We start from the raw sequence: 21,163 nt of genomic DNA, 5'->3' as shown, positions 1-21,163 counted from the left end.
CTGCTGACATTTGATGATCCAAAAGCAATGGTGGATAAAACTGATGTACTTGAGCAGGAATCAAGACAGTGATACGAGACTGTAACAGTAATCGTTGCACATACTTGCAGTAATCCCAATGGTAGTTTCACCTAGGAATAAAGCCTTGATAAAGCAGCAAAAACTGTTAATTTTATTAAATCTCAACCCTTGGGTACATGTCTTCTTGGTATTCTGTGTGATGACATGGAAGTATACATAAAACACTTTGTGTGCTGAACTACCATGGTTGCCTTGAGAGAAAGCACTTGTGCAATTATTTGAGCCATAAACTAGCTACTTTTTCCCTGGGACCCCATTTTTGTTTGAAAGGATGATTGACATACAAACTATCATTATTCAGACTTGGGTATTTAGCAAATGTTTTTTTTTGAAAATGAATGAAGTGAGCTGACACTTCAAGGAAAACAGCTAACAGTATTTGTTGCCAAATACTGGTAAAATTCGTTTTCAGTCCCAAATTAGAATTTTGGAGAACCTGTATCAGCCACTTCGAGCAAAACAGCTAACAGTATTTGTTGCCAAATACTGATAAAATTCTAGTTTTCAGTCCCAAATTAGAATTTTGGAGAACCTGTATCAGCCACTTTGAGCCTGACAGTTTCCAATACTTAAAGAATTTTCTGATGATGTTGGTGGTGGTAAATAGCAAATATGATTTTCTTGGAGATATTGTAATAATGAAATTTGTCACCATTTGGAGGATCTGTGTAACTCAGGGAACTAATATTTTCAAAATGACCAGGGTTTGATGTTACAAACTCATGCATGATAAAAGATCCATTTAGTGTGTAAGACAGACCCATGGATTTGAATGTAACAGAAACAAATTACATTGATAGAAATTTATATTCCACATGTAAACTAACCTTTAAGAAACTACTGTTTGTTAAGTTTTCTGGTAGTATCAAAAAAACAATAGCCACAGTTATTTGAAAAGGCTATTAAAATATTCACCCCATTTTCAGTTACTTACCCATGTGACATTTTCTTCAAATTTTCCAACCAGAAAAACATCTGACAACAGACTGAGTGCAGAATTAGTCATGAGACTCCAGCCATCTTCTGTTAACAAGATTTGCAAAAATGTAACACAATGGCACTTCTTAGTTATTTTTATAAAAATTATGTTGGGACTTCCCTGGTGGCATAGTGGTTAAGAATCCACCTGCCATTGCAGGGGACACGAGTTCGAGCCCTGGTCCGGGAAGATCCCACATGATACAGAGCAGCTAAGCCTGTGCGCTGCAACTGCTGAGCCTGTGCTCTAGAGCCCGCGAGTCACAACTACTGAGCCTGCGTGCCGCAACTACTGAAGCCCTCACGCCTAGAGCCCACGCTCTGCAACAAGAGAAGGCACCTCAATGAGAAGCCCGCGCACCGCAACGAAGAGTAGCCCCTGCTTGGCGTAACTAGAGAAAGCTAGTGTGCAGCAACGAAGACCCAACACAACCAAAAATAAATTAAAAAAAGCAAACAAACTTGAAATGATAAAAAGGTCCTGTAACACGAGAATGAATGAACGAAAAAAAAAGGGAAAAAACAGTATGTTAACATGTAATGGGCTTTAGTGTTTTAAAAAAAATCAGTCTGTTTTTAAAATATCAAGATTGGTAAATATTTACAGATACAATCCATATAAATAAAAGCTCTTTGAGGTCCTTAATCATTTTTAAGAATGTAAAGGGAGGGCCTAAGACCAGAAAGTTTAATAACTGTTGTTGTATTTCAAGCTCACTTACCATGAAGTCAGTTATATGAAATGGAAGAAGTAATTTTCATTGCTTAAATGTTTCAGTAGCACCCATTATTCATTTTATGTCAGAAAACTAAGATGCAAATACAGACCAAAGATTCCTCCAAAAGCTTGTGGAGGAGGCTGAAATGTAAATTTCAAAATACTTCAGTTAAAAAAAACCGTAAGTGGCATACATTTTCCAGATATGGATGGTTACTTAAAAGCACACCTCTGGGGCTTCCCTGGTGGCGCAGTGGTTGAGAGTCTGCCTGCTGATGCAGGGGACACGGGTTCGTGCCCCGGTCCAGGAAGATCCCACATGCCGCGGAGCGGCTGGGCCCGTGAGCCATGGCCGCTGAGCCTGCGCATCCGGAGCCTGTGCTCTGCAACGGGAGAGGCCACAGCAGTGAGAGGCCCGTGTACTGCAAAAAAAAAAAAAAAAAAAAAAAAGCACACCTCTGAGGATACATTATATTATCGTAAAATAATTATTATGTAATTGCTATAATAGTTATAATTTAATGATAGCCTGTTATATCCATTAACTCTTTTTCTCATTTAAAGCCCTGCATGATAAGTTATATTATTAAGTAACTTGCTGTTGGTCACACAGTAAGTTTTAAAGAGTGGGGATCCAGGCGCTTCTTTTTTGTCTTACTCTAAAGCTCTTACTCTTCTTTTTATCATAATGCTGTTGTTCACAGCAGCTGTGTATACAAGCATCAGCCTTCTAGAAATAGTTTACGAGATCTTGTGGTAAGGGCTGTTTTTGACAACAAGGCTAGATAAAGACTTGTCTCAGTTTTAGTTTGATGATTAAGGCAAGGAGACTGTCTTCTACAGCTGTAGGGAGACAGTGCAAAAATGAACTAAGAAAGAGAAAAACAAATATCGTATAGTAACACATATATTTGGAATCTAAAACAAAAAATGGTTCTGATGAACCTAGGGGCAGGACAGGAATAAAGATGTGGATGTAGAGAATGGACTTGAGGACACGGGGAAGGAGAAGGGTAAGATGGGACGAAGTGAGAGAGTTGCATTGACTGTACTACCAAATGTAAAATAGAGAGCTAGTGGGAAGCAGCCGCATAGCACAGGGAGATCAGCTCGGTGCTTTGTGACCACCTAGATGGGTGGGATAGGGAAGGTGGGAGGAAGACACAAGAGGGAGGGAGTATGAGGATATATGTATATGTATAGCTGATTCACTTTGTTATACAGCAGAAACTAACACAACATTGTAAAGCAATTATATTCCAATAAAGATATTAAAAAAAATGAATGAACTAAGCTGAAACAAATTGCTGGACACTGACTTCCATCAGTAAATTACACCCTTCCTGATTGACATAGGTAGTATGAAAAAATGAATAGTCAGTATGATTTGTATTCTTTTGGCTGATTCTCCGTTTAATATCTGTTTACTATTGTGATCATATTTCTAGGCTTCTCCAGTGACAGTGATCTAATATCTCTTACTGTTGATGTGGATTCTCTTGCTGAGTTGGATGATGGAATGGCTTCCAATCAAAATTCTCCCATTAGAACTTTTGGTCTCAGTCTTTCTTCGGATTCTTCAGCACTAGGGGCTGTTGCTTCTGACAGTGAACAGAGTAAAACAGAAGAAGAACGGGAAAGTCGTGGCCTCTTTCCTGGCAGTTTAAAATCCAAGCTTGGCAAGAGAGATTATTTGGAGAAAGCAGGAGAATTAATAAAGCTGGCTTTAAAAAAGGAAGAAGAAGATGACTATGAAGCTGCTTCTGATTTTTATAGGAAGGGAGTTGATTTACTCCTAGAAGGTGTTCAAGGTACAGTTTTATCTGTATTAATGTATTTTGGCATGTTCTTGTGTTGGTATCTGGGGAAGAAAAAGTATGTGATGTATAACTGTTGCTTGTGTATAATCCTATGTAAAAACAAGACTGAAAAGGAGAAATTACTGGAGATTAAATGACTTAAATATGGACATATACTTTTAGTTACATGAAATGCAGGACAGTATCAGAGATACTTAAGTTCTGCTTTGATCAATTATTCAACAAAAACAATTTAAAAAAAATGAAGGCTCTAAGTCTTTTGTATGAATAATAATGTTTTTTTCTGACATGGTCACCAGCCTTCACCTATCTCAGGAGTATTCATAGAGATTCTTTAGTACATCGACTCTCGGCCCGAAGAGACAAGATGAAATGAGCTTTTAAACTGAGAGTGTAAAGGGTTCTTGGATTTGCCTACTATTCTGTTTTTGTTAGTTGTGATAAATTCTCAGCTAACTAATGTGGGTGATATGGGACATGTAGAGCTGACTGTTGCTGAATGTCTGTAAGTAGAACTTAGCGTTTTATTTACTTATTTTTTAAGCGTCAGTTTTTATCATTTGCCTTTTCTTTATGGAAGCAGATTGAAGCATACTTCAGTTCGTTACCTGACTTTCTGGACACAGTAATCAGAGGTTGATAGGACCTTCTTCCAGTGGTTTTCTGTCCAGAAAATCATCATCGTCATTGTTGTTTTGTGGTCTTTGACTTGTTAGTACCATTTAGATTACCACAGTCTCCTGGATTACTAATACTTTTTTACTACAGTACTCCCACCCTCACTATGCCTGGTGTCCTATAGTCCAGAAGACTTCTGTTTACTCTTCCTAGCGTATAAACTTTCCGTCTTCTAATGTAGTGAAAAGATGAATACTTGGCTGTAAAGAGTGGAAGAGGGAGTGTGTGTAGTAGTGTCCTAATTACTTCTTAACCAGGAATTTTGATGAATTCTCTTGTTTTTAGCCTTCACACTCAACTTCCACAGCTACCTAAAACCACTAGTTCCTGAAATTTTGGACAGATTTAAAGTGTTGTGTAAATCAAACAGCTTCCTTGAGTTGCCCAGGTCAATAACCACTCATCCATCTACTTTTTACCTTCTAAAATTTTGTTGCTGCTATTTTCTCTCTCAGTCTCTTTGTTCTTACAGGGTTTTGCCTTAAAAATAATTTTTTTTTTTACTGCCACATTAATGGAACTTCAGGAGGGAGCATCTCTTATGGTTTGATTGATATATCATTTCGATATAAATTTTTGTTTTTCAAATAGTTTCATAGTCTTTTGCGGTTTTTTTGTCTGCTAGTGGAGCATTTTGGTCTTAATGATCTACTCATTTTTCTTCTTTGTCTTAAATTTCATATGGGGTTGGGAGTTTAAAATGGGGATGAGTTCCAAACAGTTGGCTCTAATATTTTGCCCTTTTCTTTCTATATAATTTTGTGCTAAAACACAAAATTGATATAAAACACATCAGTGTGATACTTTTCTAAAAGTTAGTTGCATTTAACCTTAGAACACTTCATAATGTTACCACTTGGTGGCACCAGAAAAATAAAAATCTTTGCTTCAAAATGAGAATTAGGGATGCATGTCAGCAAATATCAAAAAAAGTACATAATTTAGTTAGTTACTTTGTGATTATGGTGCTGAATTATTTCTCCACCGGAACTTGATACCAAACCTACTAAACCTCTAGCTTAAGGAGTGTTACTATTTAAACATATTTGTCCTATTTAACTTACGCTTGTCTCTCTGAAACCACAATCTCCAGTTCTGCCTGGATTAGTTTTTGTGGTTAATATGCCATCAAATCTAAAAACTTATAATCAGCTAATTGCTTGTAACCTTCTATTGTTTATTCATAATGTGATCAATTTTATTCATACAAACTGTGGGAACCACAATCACAGAATTCTAATTTTAACCAAAATGTAAAATAGCTTCTGTTTGAAGCCCATGGTTATGCATTTAACCTCTTGTTAAATGTAATGTCAGGGCAGTGCTTCTAGTCTGTGGATTCTGTTTAAAAGTATATCAGTTACAACACATGGACATTATTTTTAAAAAATGTTTTCTCCAGTTCTACTGAGATATAATTGACATATGACCTTGTATTAAAGGTGTACAACATAATGATCTGATATATGTAAATATTGTGAAGTGATTACTGCAGTAAGTTTAGTTAACATACATTACCTCACATAGTTGTAAATTTTTTTTTTCTGGTGATGAAAACTTTTAAGATCTATTTCGTTAGCAACTTTCAAATACACGATACAGTTGTTAACTATAGTCACCATGTTGTATGTCACATCCCCTGGATTTATTAATCTTATAAATAGAAGTTTGTATTTTTTGATCACCTTCACCCCTTGCCTCTGGCAACCACCAGTCTGTTCTCTGTTTCTATGAGTTTGGTTCTTTTTAGATTCCACGTATAATTGAGATCATATGGTATTTGTCTTTCTTTGACTCACTTCACTTAGCATAGTACCCTGAAAAATTTCTCTTTTTTATGGTTGAATAATATTCCATTGTATATATACACCACATTTTCTTTATCTATCCATCTGTTGTGGACACTTAGGTTGATTCATGTCTTGGCTATTGTAAATAATGCTGCAACGAACATGGAGGTGCAAATGTATCTTTGAGGTAGTGATTTTGTTTCCTTCGGATGTATACCTGGAAGTGGAATTGCTCAATCATGAGGTAGTTCTATTTTTAATTTTTTGAGGAACCTCCATATTGTTTTCCATAGTGGCTACAACAATCTATATTCCCACCAACAGTGCACAAGAGTTCACTTTTCTCCATATCCTTGATAACATTTATTTGTTGTCCTTTTGATGGTAACCATTCTGACAGGTGTGAGGTGATATCTCATTGTGATTTTGATTTGGGTATGATGAGTTATGTTAAGTACCTTTTCATATACCTTTTAAGCATTTGTATGTCTTCTTTGGGAAAATGTCTGTTCACTTCCTCTGACCATTTTTTAATCTGATTAATTTTTTTTCCTCTATTGAGTTGTGAGAATTTTGTGTGTATTTTGGATATTAACTTCTTATCAGATATATAATTTGCAAATATTTCTCCCATTTGGTAGGTTGCCTTTTCATTTTGTTGATGGTTTTCTTTGCTGTGGAGAAGAAGCTTTTTAGTTTGATGTAGTCCCACTTGTTTATTTTTGCTTTTGGTTTCAAATCCAAAAAATTATTGCCAAGACTGATGTCAAGGAGCTTACCCTCTATGTTTTCTTCTAGGAGTTCTGTGGTCTCAAGTCTTACATTCAGGTCTTTAATCCATTTTGAGTTGATTTTTGTGTATGGTGTAAGATAGGAGTCCAGTTTTACCCCTTTGCAAGTGGATGCCCAGTTTTCCCAGCACCATTTATTGTGCCTATCCTTCCCCTATTGAATATTCTTGGCTCCTTTGTCAAAAATTAGTTAACTGGGGCTTCCCTGGTGGCGCAGTGGTTGAGAGTCCGCCTGCCGATGCAGGGGACGCGGATTCGTGCAATCCAGGGAAGCCCGGGATTGTTTTCTTAATTTCTCTTTCTAATAATTTGTTGTGGGACTTCTCTGGTGGCGCAGTGGTTAAGAATCCGCCTACCAATGCAGGGGACACAGGTTTGAGCCCTGGTCTGGGAAGATCCCACATGCCACGGAGCAATTAAGCCCGTGTGCCACAACTACTGAGCCTGCGCTCTGGAGCCTGCAAACCACAACTACTGAAGCCCACGTACTGCAACGAAGAGTAGCCCTCGCTCACTGCAACTAGAGAAAGCTCGCGCGCAGCAATGGAGACCCAACGCAGCCAAAAAGAAATAATAAATAAAATAAATAAATAAAAAATATTTTGTTGTTAGTGTGTAGAAACACTGATTTTTGTATATTGATTTTGTATCCTATACTTTTACTGAATTCATTTATTAGTTTAACAGTTTTTGGGGGAGTCTTTGGGATTTTCTATACCTAATATCATGTCCTCTGCGAAAAGGGAGAGTTTTACTTCTTCCTTTTGATTTGGATGCTTTTTTTTTTTTCTTCCCTTTTTCTTGCGTAATTGCTCTGGCTAGGACTTCCAGTACTATGTTGAATAAAGTGCAAAAGTGGGCATCCTTGTCTTGTTCCTGATCTTAGAGGAGAATGTTTCAGCTTATCACTGTCGAGTGATGTTGAGTATAATGGACTTTATTCTTTAATTTGTGGGGAAATTGGGGGCTCCAGCTTGTGAGCTAACTTGACATTTAGGAGCAGAAGAGATGTTTCCTTGGAGAAACTGTTATTGAGACATCACTCTAACCAGTTATACCTATGAGTCATTTTGATTTAACTCTTGCTGTGAGAATTGTTACCTGTGGCCTTAGATTGGATTGGCATGCTTTCTAATAAAGTAACTATTTCTGAATATCTGATAATCCAGAGAAATAATCTTTCAGAGCTAAGTAGAAGTGCTTTGTACAGGGGTTCTTAAGAGTTTGCAAATTTTGTTATTCTGCATACTAACTATTCATCGTAACAAAACTATTCATTTAAAGGAATTTATCTAGGTTGTTTGGAGATCTGATAAAGATGGCTTGATGTTTTTCTTACTTAATTCGTGTTTGCACAGCTGAGGTTAGATGCAAAACACAGTAGCAGCAGTTCTATTTGCCCATCCAGCAGAGAAGAAACATACCCTGATAGTGGTAACTTTGAATTCTCCTTTTGAATCCGACACTTATTTCCTCAGTCTAGAAATGGCTCTTGAAATTAAGGTGCCCTCTACTCTTCTAAGTCCAGAAGAGATTTTTATGGATTTAAGAGGGAGAATCCAAAAGTCAAGATTGAAGGAATCAACCTGAATCTTTGAAGAGAATGTTTCAGTACATAACCTTTCATTTCTGTCTTATTTATATATTTCTGCAAGTGGCTGATATGACTAATCTGTATTCTTAGTGTGGGCTTATTGGAATAATTGTGATAATGTAGAGTGGCAAATGGATGACATAAAGGTATTAACGAAATATTTAAAATAATTTATTATTTAATACATGCCTGTCACTGTACAAGGGTTTTTTCTTAACATTAGTTTTAATCCTCAGAGCAAACCTATAAGCTGAGCTATGACTGGTCTTGCTGGGCTTTGTCTAAGGACACCAAAACTTAGAGGGTGCAGACATTTAATATAATGATTCTAAAAGGTTGGCACCTAGTTAGCAAGAATAATTATTTAAAACAGGAAGCTACCAGATGGCGAGCATTGTTAGTAACACCCATCTGTGGGCTACATTATGAATTACAGAGTTGATTTGAGAGCTGGTTTTGTTCAGTTTGTTCTAGGTGCCAACATTGCTGGTTTATTGTGTTTGTAAGGTGGATACTGGAATCCCCATTTTACAGGTGGAGAAAACTACGACTTATATAAAGTAAGCAATTTGCTCAGCAATGCAAGCCAGTAAAAGTTTCAGCCAGGCTTTAAATCTAGGTCTGAGTTCAAATTTTGCCTTCTTTCCACTCTGCCATGCTACTTCTCACACATAATTAGATTAGCTTTTAAAAATGGAAACACAAGTCTTCTCCAGTTTCAAATATTTTTAAACTTTGCATATTTATTCTTTTTCCTTCTACCCATTTATTTCTTTGCTCAGTCAACCATCTATCATTCGGTTGACCATTCAACAAGCTTTTTACTACTTGTATGTACCAGGTACTGTGATAGTGAATATACAGTGGTTTTTTATAAAAATATAAAATTGAACAATGAGACCTCCTCTCTTCTCTGCCCATCCCTTCTTCTCCCTTCCCTTCCCCTCTCCATCCCTCCCCTCTCCTGTTTCTGTTTTAAGTCTCCTGCATACATTATGAATATCACAATGAAAAGAGTTTCTGGATGTTGGTGGTATCTAATTTTTTTGTCAAACTTGTTGATATTTTTGACCTATGAGCCTACTTATGATGGTGCTACTTAGCTGAGAGATGCAAACCATCTTCTGCAATTTTCATCCTGGTAAATGGTATAATAAGCAGTACCAAACCATTTTTTATAGTTTACCCCATACCTGGGTCTGTGTGTGCTAGGCCCTCAGGGATGTTCAGACATATTTCAAAAGCTGACCTAGTGTGCTGCGGTACTATTGATATGTCATTCTGGGTCTCTTATTGGGTCTTGACTATTTTTCTTTCCCACAGTGAGGAATAGAATTCCTGGAGAAACCATAAACCTACCTACACTTCTAGGTTTCCTTTGAGTCTCTTTGATTAGCTCAGAATTGTAGGGTTGGTTCTAGAACATGTCCAGGCTCTATGAATGTGGCTAGTCTCTGTGCAGTCATAATGCCATGTACTCAAGTGCTTTAGAAAACAGTGTTGACCATTGATTTATTCCTTTGAATGAGAGTTACTCAAGTATCAGGAAGCTCAAAGGATAAACTTGTTTGCTTTAGAATGGATGGATATAGGAGAAAGGTAGTAAGTCTACATTTGATGAAGAGAAGCAAGTCACATAATTTCTTATTGCTGAATTTCAGAAATGAAAACATGTAGCTTTAAGAATAAAACTTATTTGACTTGCTTATGGTGTTAACTCTGAAGACATTATGAAAATATTGTCTAGCCCACTTTTTCTTTAAGGGATTGCCCAGTTCAGTACAAAATATGATATAGTATAAGACTAACAAGACCAAAAGCTGTATTTTTAATAAGCAATGGTGGTGTGACCATCCAGCCTTCTAATGCATTGGCTCCTAGTTTTTTTGATTTATGTTTATGATCCCCTTTGAGAATTTTGTTCTTCTTTTTCAATGTTGTTTCTACTATTGGGATCTCCTTACGACTCTATATAAATTTGAAAATCACCTTTAAAAAATTTGCGGTATAATTGACATACTTATTTTTTAAATTTATTTAAATTTTTTTAGAAATCAGCTTTTCTATTTCTGCAAAAAAGGCTGTTGGAATTTTAGTAGGCATTGAATTAAATCTGTAAATACATTTGGGGAGTATTGCCATCTTAACAATATTAAGTCTTTCAATCTATGAACACAGATGTCTTATTTTTTACATCTTCTTTAATTTCTTTCAGCAGTGTTTTGTGGTTTTCAGTGTATGAATCTTTCGCCTCCTTGGTTAAATCTGTTCCTAGGTATTTATTCTTTTGAATGCTATTGTAAATGGAATTGTTTCATTAATTTTCTTTGCAGATTGTTTATTTCTGGTGAATTAAAACACAGTTGATTTTTGTATGTATATCTTGTATCTGGCAACTTGCCCAATTCATTTATTAGCTCTAGTAGGTTTTTGTGGATTCCTTGGGATTTCTATATATAGGATTATTTTATCTGATAGATGTAGTTTGTTTATTCTTTTTCAATTTGGGTGCCTTTTATTACTTTTTCTTGCCTAATGCTCTGGCTAGAACTTCCAATACAGTGTTCAGTAGCATTGTGAAGGTAGGCATCCTTGTCTTTTTTTTTTTTAAATTAATTAATTTTTGGCTGCGTTGGGTCTTCTTTGCTGCCCGCGGGCTTCCTCTAGTTGCGGCAAGCAGGGGCTACTCTTCGTTGCAGTGCGTGGGCTTCTCATTGCAGTGGCTTCTCTCATTGCGGAGCACAGGCTCTAGGCACACGGGCTTCAGTAGTTGTGGCACGTGGGCTCAGTAGTTGTGGCTTATGGGCTCTAGAGCACAGGCTCAGTAGTTGTGGTGCACGGGCTTAGTTGCTACGCGGGATGTGGGATCTTCCCAGACCAGGGCTCGAACCCATGTCCCCTGCATTGGCAGGTGGATTCTTAACCACTGTGCCACCAGGGACTTTCCAGCATCCTTGTCTTGTTCCAGATCTTAGGGGGAAAGCTTTTAGTTTTTTACCATTGAATATGATATTAGTAATTGCTTTTTCATAGGTGTCCTTTATAATGTTGAAGAAGTTCCCTACTATTTCTAGTTTTCTGGATGGTTTTATCAAGAAAGAGAGTTAGATTCTGTTAAGCAGAATTACCACAAATTTACAACACAAATTTATTATTTTATGGTTCTGTAGGTTAGAAATCTGACATGAGTCTTACTGGGCTGAAATCAAAGTGTGGGCAGGACTGTGTTCCCTTCCAGAGACTCTAGAGGAGAATGGGTTTCCTTGCCTTTTCTAGCTTCTAGAGGCCACCTGCATGTCTTCTTCCATCTTGAAAGCCAGCAATCTTGTATCTCTCTGATCATTTTTCCATAGTTACATCTCACTCTGATCCTTAGCAAGGACACGTTACATGATTTTAAGAACCTATGTGATTTGGTTGGGCCCACCCTGATAATCCAGGAAAAATGCCATGTCTCAAGATTCGTAACCTTAATCACATTTGTAAAGTTGTTTTAGCCAAGTAAAGTAATATTTTCACAGGTTCCTTGGTTAGGACACAGACATCTTAGGGGTCCATTAGTCTGCCTACTGCACTTGTGAATTACTTCTAAGTAATATACTTCTATGTATATTATAAGTATACTATTTAATATCCCAACAATTGAGATTTTTCTGGGTATCTTTTTGTTACCGACTTCTAACTTAATTCCATGGTGTCCAGTGGACTTTGTCTAAATGATTTTAACTTTTTGAAATTTGTTGAGGCTTTCTTTATGACCAAGCCATCCTATTTAATGATTTTTGCACAGCGCCTTGAAATGGGGATTCTTTTTTTTAAAAATTATTTATTTTTAACATCTTTATTGGAGTATAATTGCTTTACAATGGTGTGTTAGTTTCTGCTTTATAACAAAGTGAATCAAGTTATACATATACATATGTTCCCATATCTCTTTGCTCTTGCATCTCCCTCCCTCCCACCCTCCCTATCCCACCCCTCTAGGTGGTCACAAACCACCAAGCTGTTCTCCCTGTGCTATGCGGCTGCTTCCCAGTAGCTATCTATTTTACATTTGGTAGTGTATATATGTCCATGCCACCCTCTCACTTTGTCACAGCTTACCGTTCCCCCTCCCCATGTCCTCAAGTCCATTCTCCAGTAGGTCTGTGTCTTTATTCCTGTCTTACCCCTAGGTTCTTCATGACCTTTTTTTTTTTTCTTAGATTCCATATATATGTGTTAGCATACGGTATTTGTTTTTCTCTTTCTGACTTAATTCACTCTGTATGACAGACTCTAGGCCCATCCAGCTCACTACAAATAACTCAATTTCATTTCTTTTTATGGCTGAGTAATATTCCATTGTATATATGTGCCACATCTTCTTTATCTATTCATCTGTTGTTGGACACTTAGGTTGCTTCCATGTCCTGGCTATTGTAAATAGAGCTGCAATGAACATTTTGGTACATGGCTCTTTTTGAATTATGGTTTTCTCAGGGTATATGCCCAGTAGTGGGATTGCTGGGTCGTATGGTAATTCTATTTTTAGTTTTTAAGGAACCTCCATACTGTTCTCCACAGTGGCTGTATCAATTTACATTCCCACCAACAGTGCAGGAGTGTTCCCTTTTCTCCACACCCTCTCCAGCATTTATTGTTTGTAGATTTTTTGATGATGGCCATTCTGACTGGTGTGAGATGATATCGCATTGTAGTTTTGATTTGCATTTCTCTAATGATTAATGATGTTGAGCATTCTTTCATGTGTTTGTTGGCACTCTGTATATCTTCTTTGGAGAAATGTCTATATAGGTCTTCTGCCCATTTTTGGGTTGGGTTGTTTGTTTTTTTGTTATTGAGCTGCATGAGCTACTTGTAAGTTTTGGAGATTAATACTTTGTCAGTTGCTTCATTTGCAAATATTTTCTCCCATTCTCAGGGTTGCCTTTTGGTCTTGTTTATGGTTTCCTTTGCTGTGCAAAAGCTTTGAAGTTTCATTAGGTCCCATTTATTTATTTATGTTTTTATTTCCATTTCTCTAGGAGGTGGTCAAAAAGGATCTTGCTGTGATGTATGTCATAGAGTGTTCTGCCTATGTTTTCCTCTAAGAGTTTGATAGTGTCTGGCCTTACATGTAGGTCTTTAATCCATTTTGAGTTTATTTTTATGTATGGTGTTAGGGAGTGTTCTAATTTCATTCTTTTACATGTAGCTGTCCAGTTTTCCCAGCACCACTTATTGAAGAGGCTGTCTTTTCTCCACTGTATATTCTTGCCTCCTTTATCAAAGATAAGGTGACCATATGTGCATGGGTTTACCTCTGGGCTTTCTATCCTGTTCCATTGATCTATATTTCTGTTTTTGTGCCAGTACCATACTATCTTGATTACTGTAACTTTGTAGTATAGTCTGAAGTCAGAGAGCCTGATTCCTCCTGCTCCATTTTTTGTTCTCAAAATTGCTTTGTCTATTCGGGGTCTTTTGTGTTTCCATACAAATTGTGAAATTTTTTGTTCTTGTTCTGTGAAAAATGCCAGTGGTAGTTTGATACGGATTGCATTGAATCTGTAGATTGATTTGGGTAGTAGAGTCATTTTCACAATGTTGAATCTTCCAGTCCAAGAACATGGTATATCTCTCCATCTATTTGTATCATCTTCAGTTTCTTTCGTCAGTGTCTTATAATTTTCTGCATACAGGTCTCTTGTCTCCTTAGGTAGGTTTATTCCTAGATATTTTATTCTTTTTGTTGCAGTGGTAAATGGGAGTGTTTTCTTAATTTCACTTTCAGATTTTTCATCATTAGTGTATAGGAATGCCAGAGATTTTCGTGCATTAATTTTGTATCCTGCTACTTTACCAAATTCATTGATTAGCTCTAGCAGTTTTCTGGTAGCATCTTTAGGATTCTGTATGTATAGTATCATGTCATCTGCAAACAGCGACAGCTTTACTTCTTTTCAGATTTGGATTCCAGACTACAGGCCAGTATCACTGATGAACATAGATGCAAAAATCCTCAACAAAATATTAGCAAACAGAATCCAACAGCACATTAAAAGGATCATACACCATGATCAAGTGGGGTTTATTCCAGGAATGCAAGGATTGTTCAATATATGCAAATCAATCAACGTGATACACCATATTAACAAATTGAAGGAGAAAAACCATATGATCATCTCAATAGATGCAGAGAAAGCTTTTGACAAAATTCAACACCCATTTATGATAAAAACCCTGCAGAAAGTAGGCATAGAGGGAACTTACCTCAACATAATAAAGGCCATATATGACAAACACACAGCCAACATTGTCCTCAATGGTGAAAAACTGAAAGCATTTCCACTAAGATCAGGAATAAGACAAGGTTGCCCACTCTCACCACTCTTATTCAACATAGTTTTGGAAGTTTTAGCCACAGCAATCAGAGAAGAAATGGGGATTCTTGATACATTCAAACAGTTATTTGAAGGTTTCATGATACTTTCTGTAATACGGCTATTGTATTTATGTTTGTAGAACATTTTCTTACATTTTAGTAGTCTCTGCCTTATTTTTGATAATCAGTCATTATGTAATAGTCATAGGTACTTATGATTAAATTGGTTTTTGAAACTATTGATATATGAGATATCATTAAGTTATTCTCTGATTAATGAAGGCCTACCTGCTTTATTGGCTGTGGGTGAAAAGTTCACAAATAAAGTAAAATCTTGCTATAAAATAGTTATCTTTAATAAACGCAGATCAGTGATAGCCCCTTCCCCTACAAAGGAAAAATACACTGTAGGACAATAAAGAACAAAAACTTCGAGTACCCAGGACAAATAAAAGCAGAGATTAGAAACAAAGTACCCCCAATTGGATTTTTTGTTGTAGTTGATTGGTTTGGTACTTGGAGGGGGAACAGTGCCTTGACTAGCAGTGATAATAAAAGGCCCATCTTTATCCAAGCAACAAGAAGCAAGAATTGAAGGAATAAAAAATGAGAAGAGGCAAAGATGAGTTATTAGAGGGCAGAGAATGGCAAACAATCAATTTAAAAAATGCCATTCCTTTGTACTTTCCTAGTCTTCAAATTACTTTTATTTGTACCTCTTGATGGCTAACCTATCCCCTTTTTCTTTCTAGCACCTCTCAGTTGTTTCTATTTCTGTATTTATCTTAGTTTTCATGAGCCATCATTTCAAAAAGTCTTTTGGCAGGTACCTTAATCTCCCTTGCTTTTTGACCTTACATCACTTTTACCTGGCAGATCCCCGGCTATGGATTAAGTTATCCACTTGTTTTGGAGTATCCATGAATTTCCTGTATTTCTGGTTTACAGAGGTTGCTAACCAAAATGAATTCATTGTTACTAATCTTAACTGGGCCCTCAATAATGTTACTTATCCTTGATGTTCCTTGGTTAACTCACATGTATACACTCTGCAGTGATTGTATTTCATACAATCTCTGATTTTCCTAATTCTCTTCTACTTTTCCAGTGACACCACACTTTTCTTCATTTTCTCTCTTAGGTTGCCTTTTCTAAGTCTACTTTGCCAGCTCCTTCTTTTCCATTTGACATTTAACTGTTGAAATTTGTTGATTCTTGGTTGTTAACCTTCTTAAGCTTCTTACCCTGCTTTCTTAGATGATTTCCGCATTACATAGTTTTGGAGACTATCTACAATAACACTGTGTAATAGAAATATAATGTAAGACACATTTAAATTTTTCCACTAGCCACATTAAAACTAGAACTCCCACTACAGGCCAATATGGGTAACAGGGTAACCATATTTACTATCCTTCATGAAGGAACTAAAAAACCAGACAAAGTGTATGTAACAATGGTTTTCAAGACACTGGATATTAAGTAATGAAGGGCAGTGTTTTCTGAGGTACAGGAAATAAATGTGATGAGTCTTATGATTGTCCAGCTTACTGTGTTGAGTTTCCAGGCTCAGGGACAGGGAACAGGGAACAGGGAAGCCAGATGGATCATGGCCAAACCTCTGAGTTGAAGAGATGGAGCTGAGAGTCCACAAAGGCCAAAGCTAGAGTTTGCAGTTAGAGCTTGCAGGACCATTACTTGATGTCTAGTGTTTTATCTAGAGAAGAGATGACCGTATATAGATTTACAGAGTGTCCCGTGGAATATTTAGCAGAGTACAGATTAGTGCACAGATGCAGAGAAACTATCCATGGTCATGGAAAGGTTCCCTGAACGATCAGGGGAAACATTCTGGGCATTCATACAGGGCTGGGAATAGTGTCTGTTCCTAAAAGGTAGTCTTGAAAACCTCAACCATGGGGAATTGGGTAGAATACTCAGAAGAGTCTTGTTCCAATAGGGTGGAGTAACAGCTCTAGGCCCATCCTAACAAATTTTAGAAGTAAGACCTGCCAAAATGAAACTGCTTCCAAGAAACATAACTATCCGAGAACAAAACTCAGTAATGCCTAAAAGCTTTCCAAATTCAGTTAAAACATTCTGCTGGTCCAAGAAGCCCAACAAACACCAAGCATAAGAAACATGAAAACAACACTAAGGCATATAATAATCAAATTGCTCAAAACCAGTGATAAAGGAAAAATCTTAAAGTTAAAAGCAGGCAGAAAAAACAAACACGAACTGAAGAACAAAGAAAAGAGTGACATCAGATTTCCTGCATAAATAATGCACATAAGTAGACAACTGATTAACATCTTTAACATAATGGAAATAAAAAAACCTGTCAATTGAGAATTCTGTACCCAGTGAAAATATATTTAAAAAAATGAATGCTGATTTGTTCTGTTTTAGCAGTTTTTTTGTACGCGGGCCTCTCACTGCTGTGGCCTCTCCCATTGTGGAGCACAGGCTCTGGACGCGCAGGCTCAGCGGCCATGGCTCACGAGCCCAGCCACTCCGCGGCATGTGGGATCTTCCCGGACCGGGCCACGAACCCGTGTCCCCTGCATCGGCAGGCGGACTCTCAACCACTGTGCCACCAGGGAAGCCCTGTTTTAGCAGTTATTGAGACAACTCTGACTAATGTTGAATTGTCTGTTTCTCCCTTTATTTCTTTAAGTTTTTGCTTCATCTAATTTGGGACTCCATCATTAGCCACATAATTTTTTTATAACTGTTATTTCCTGATTAATTTAACTTTTTAACATTACAATCTTTTTTGTCTCTAGTAAAATTTTTTTTCTTAAAATCTTTTTGTTGGATGTTAGTATAGCTATCTACCTCTCTCAGTATGTTTTATATGATATATGTTTTTCCATTCTGTTACTTTCAACCTGTTTGTCTGAATCAAAGTCTGTCTCCTGTAGACAGGATGTAGTTAGATCCTTTTTTTAAAAAAAAACTGGAGTCTTATAACCTCTGCTTTTTGATTGGCATGTTTAATCCATATACATTTAATGTATTTAATAATATCATTGGATTTATGTCTGCAGTCATACTATTTGTTTTCTATATGTCTCATTTCTTCTTTGTTTTTACTGCCTCCTCTGTGGTAAGTAGATATTTTTCTAGGATACCTTTATTATCTGTTGTTTCTTTTCTAGGCTATCTCATTTTGACTTTGATTTGACTATGATTTTTCATAGTGGTTTTTCTGAAGATTACAGTAATAAACATTTTAACTTAAAACATTCTACTTCAGAGTAAAACTACCTTAATTCTAGTGATAAAGAGAAACTTTGCTTCAGTGTAGCTTGCTTCCTTTCCTTCTACTTTTTGCTAGTATTGTCATATATGTTACATCTTTATATAAAAGCCCTACAATGCAGTTTTACAATTATTGATTAAATTTACTTGTCTTTTAAACCAGTTTGGGGAAGAAATGAAAAGAATATATTTATGTTGTCTTTTTAAAATTTTACCTAAGTAGTTTCCTTGCTTTATTTATTTATTTTTTAAATTTGGATTTCAGTTACTCTCTGGTGTCATTTCCTTTTCTGTCTTTCTTGTGGGTTTTTTTTTCTTTTCCTGCTTCAGTATTTATTGTAAGGCAGGTCTACTAGCAACAGATTCTCTTAACGTTTATGTAAGAATGTTTATTTTGTCTTTATTGTTGAAAGATAGTTTTCCTAGATATTGGATTCTTGGTTGACTGTTTTTTCTCCTTTTCAGCATATTGAATATGCCATACCACTGCCTTTTGGTTTTCATTTTTCTGATAATAAGTCAGTTGTTAAATTTTGTTGAAATCCCCTAGTATGTGATAAGTAATGTTTATCTTTTGCTACTTTTAAGATTTTCTGTTTTGGTTTTTGACAGTTTGGCTATTATATATTTGGGTGTGAATCTCTACATTTATCCTTCTTAATATTTGTTGTATCCTTGGTATTTGATGACCTTCTTAGATGTGTAGATCATTTTGGGGAATTTTTCACCTATTCTTTCTTTCTTTTTTTAAAAAAAATTATATATAAATATATATATATTTATTTGGCCGTGCTGGGTCTTAGTTGCGGCATGCAGGATCTTCGTTGCTGCGTGAGGGATCTTCGTTGTGGCGTTCGGGATATTTTAGTTGCGGCATGTGAGCTCATTTAGTTGTGGCATGTGGGCTCTTTTAGTTGTGGCATGTGGGATCTAGTTCCCTGACCAGGGATTGAACCCGGGCTCCCTGCATTGGGAGCACAGAGTCTTAACCGCTGGACCACCAGGGAAGTCCCTTACCTATTATTTCTTTAAAATATTCCTTTCTTCTGTTTTCCCCCCCTCTTTTTTTTTGGACTGCATTATTTGTATGTTAGTGTGCTTTATTTCTGAATTTGGTTCTTCCCCCACACCCTCCCTCTTTTTTTTTTTTATTGTTCAGTTTTATTCAGACTGGATAATGTCTACTCATTTATCTTCAAATTTGCCAATTCTTTTTTCTGTTAGCTCAGTGTGCTGTTGAGTACTTTTTAACTCCAGGATTTCTATTTGGTTCTTTTTTACAATTTCTGTGTTTTCATTGTTAATCTGTATTTGTTGATTCATTGTCTTTGTGCTTTCTTTAATTCCTTAAACATGGTTTCTTTTAGTTCTTTGAACATATTTATAATAATTGTTTGAAGTGTTTGTCTACTAAGATTTACGTATGAGTCCCTTCAGAGACAGTTTTTACTGACTGCTGCTTTTGTCTGTTTATGGGCCATACTTTTCCTGTTTCTTGACATGTCTCATATTTTTTGTTGAAAGCTTGATATTTTAGATAATATATTATAGCAACTGTAAGATTCTACCTCCTCCCCTCCATTTTTCTAGGGTTGTTTGTTGTTGTTTGTGGTCAGCCAGTGATCCTTTAGAGATTATGCTTAAACTGCCTCAGTCAGTGAGGCTTCTGCCATTTGCTGAGAGTGTCTGTGTGTGGGCTAGGGCATTCAAAATTCAGGCGGTTTACGAGTCTTCCCTGGTTTTTACTTTCTGTTTTTGCATGGTCTCCTGTTCACCAAGAGTGAGAGGAGAGCTGTGGCCCTCTGTGGTCTTCTCTGTGCATGTGTATAACTTTCAAGATCCCCACGAGTATGTGGGAGCTTATCAAAGCACACTGTGCTACCTTGTTTCTCAGATTTTTCTGTTAAATTTTTGGCTTGTCTGTTGTCACTGTTTGCTGTTGATTTCAGTAGCCTGGAACTTTTTTCAGTGGATATCAGACTAGCCACCCCCGGCAGCAGGAAGGCTGTTGATCCTCATATCGGCTATCGACATTGGGCTAGGGATGGGTAGGAGTAGCTGCACGTTAAAACACCCTTGCTTCTCTATTGCAGTTCAGTACTTTTTCTTATATAAATATTTCTTAATTTTTTGTATGTCTGTAGTCAATTTCCAGAGTTGTTGTTTTTGATAATTTTGACCAGTTTTGTCTGGGAAGGTTTTCTCCAGTTCCTCTCTCTGATATTCTGGAAGTCCTACCTCCTGTTGTTGCTTGTCTAACAACTTTATAATTTTTTTTCCTGCTCTGCTCTTGCTTGATGTTAATCCATTCTTTCTCTACCAGTAGAGTAGTCTGAGTGATCTTTTAAAAATAGTCTAATCATGCCGGTTTCTTGCATTAAACTCAATGCTTTGAGGATAAAATCCAAAGATATTATGGTCTACAAGGCTATGAATGATTTGGCTTCTTCCTCCCTCTCCAGGCTCATCTTGAGCCACTCCTCTTCAGTTATTCTTCTTTAGCCACAGTGGCTGCCTTTTACCTCCTGGCAAGCACCAAGGTCTTTTCTGTGTTGGAACCTTCACATAAGCTGTGCTCTGTTTGAGTGTTTTTCTGTGTTGCCTCAGTTGATATCCCCTTGTTCATCAGGTCTCAGTTTCAATGACAGTTCCTCAGTGAAGCCTTTCCTCACCTCTATTAAGACCAGAATAGATTTCTGAATCTTGTTGTCATTGCACACTGTTTTGCTTCAAGTACTTATCATATTTACAATGAAATAATTATTTATGCAATTATTTATTGAATGAATCTCTCTGTTTACTTGTAATGTCCTTGAATGCAAGGAATTTTCTCATTCATCATTGTATCTTCTAGTATAGTGGCTTTTCCATAGAAAATCCTCTATAAATATTTTTGAATGAGAATAATTCTATTGATACCTATAAATGGGCACTTGACCGGGGGAAGGAGAAAGCTTGTAGGGAAGGCTTCTGGAGGAGGTGAGAAATAGGTGAAATCTTAAAGTAAGTGTAGTAAATAGTATGCTTTAAGGCAGCTTGTGAAAATGTCAAATAGGCTTAACATGACTCCTGTAGGCAC

The 21,163-nt window shown here is 36.7% G+C and overlaps 1 protein-coding gene across 6 annotated transcripts in view; it reads left to right on the top strand.

The window, feature by feature from the left end:
• Nucleotides 1–21,163, top strand: part of RPS6KC1 (ribosomal protein S6 kinase C1) — a 221,614-nt gene that overhangs the window by 92,824 nt on the left and 107,627 nt on the right. For 3 of the 6 annotated variants that reach the window (XM_067728975.1, XM_067728976.1, XM_067728974.1), the window contains exon 6: nt 3,226–3,588. The exons of 2 other annotated variants lie outside the window; for them this stretch is intronic. In XM_067728975.1, the coding sequence (XP_067585076.1) occupies nt 3,226–3,588 (363 nt within the window). Of the gene's footprint in view, nt 1–592; nt 681–3,225; nt 3,589–21,163 lie in introns of those variants that run through there. One more of the 6 variants, XM_067728979.1, reaches the window with a different exon arrangement.

The sequence above is a fragment of the Pseudorca crassidens genome, chromosome 2, assembly GCF_039906515.1.
Source record: "Pseudorca crassidens isolate mPseCra1 chromosome 2, mPseCra1.hap1, whole genome shotgun sequence".
NCBI classification, from domain to species: domain Eukaryota; kingdom Metazoa; phylum Chordata; class Mammalia; order Artiodactyla; family Delphinidae; genus Pseudorca; species Pseudorca crassidens.
Note: the sequence above shows the minus strand (reverse complement) of the source record. Positions and strands in the feature narration are given on the sequence as shown.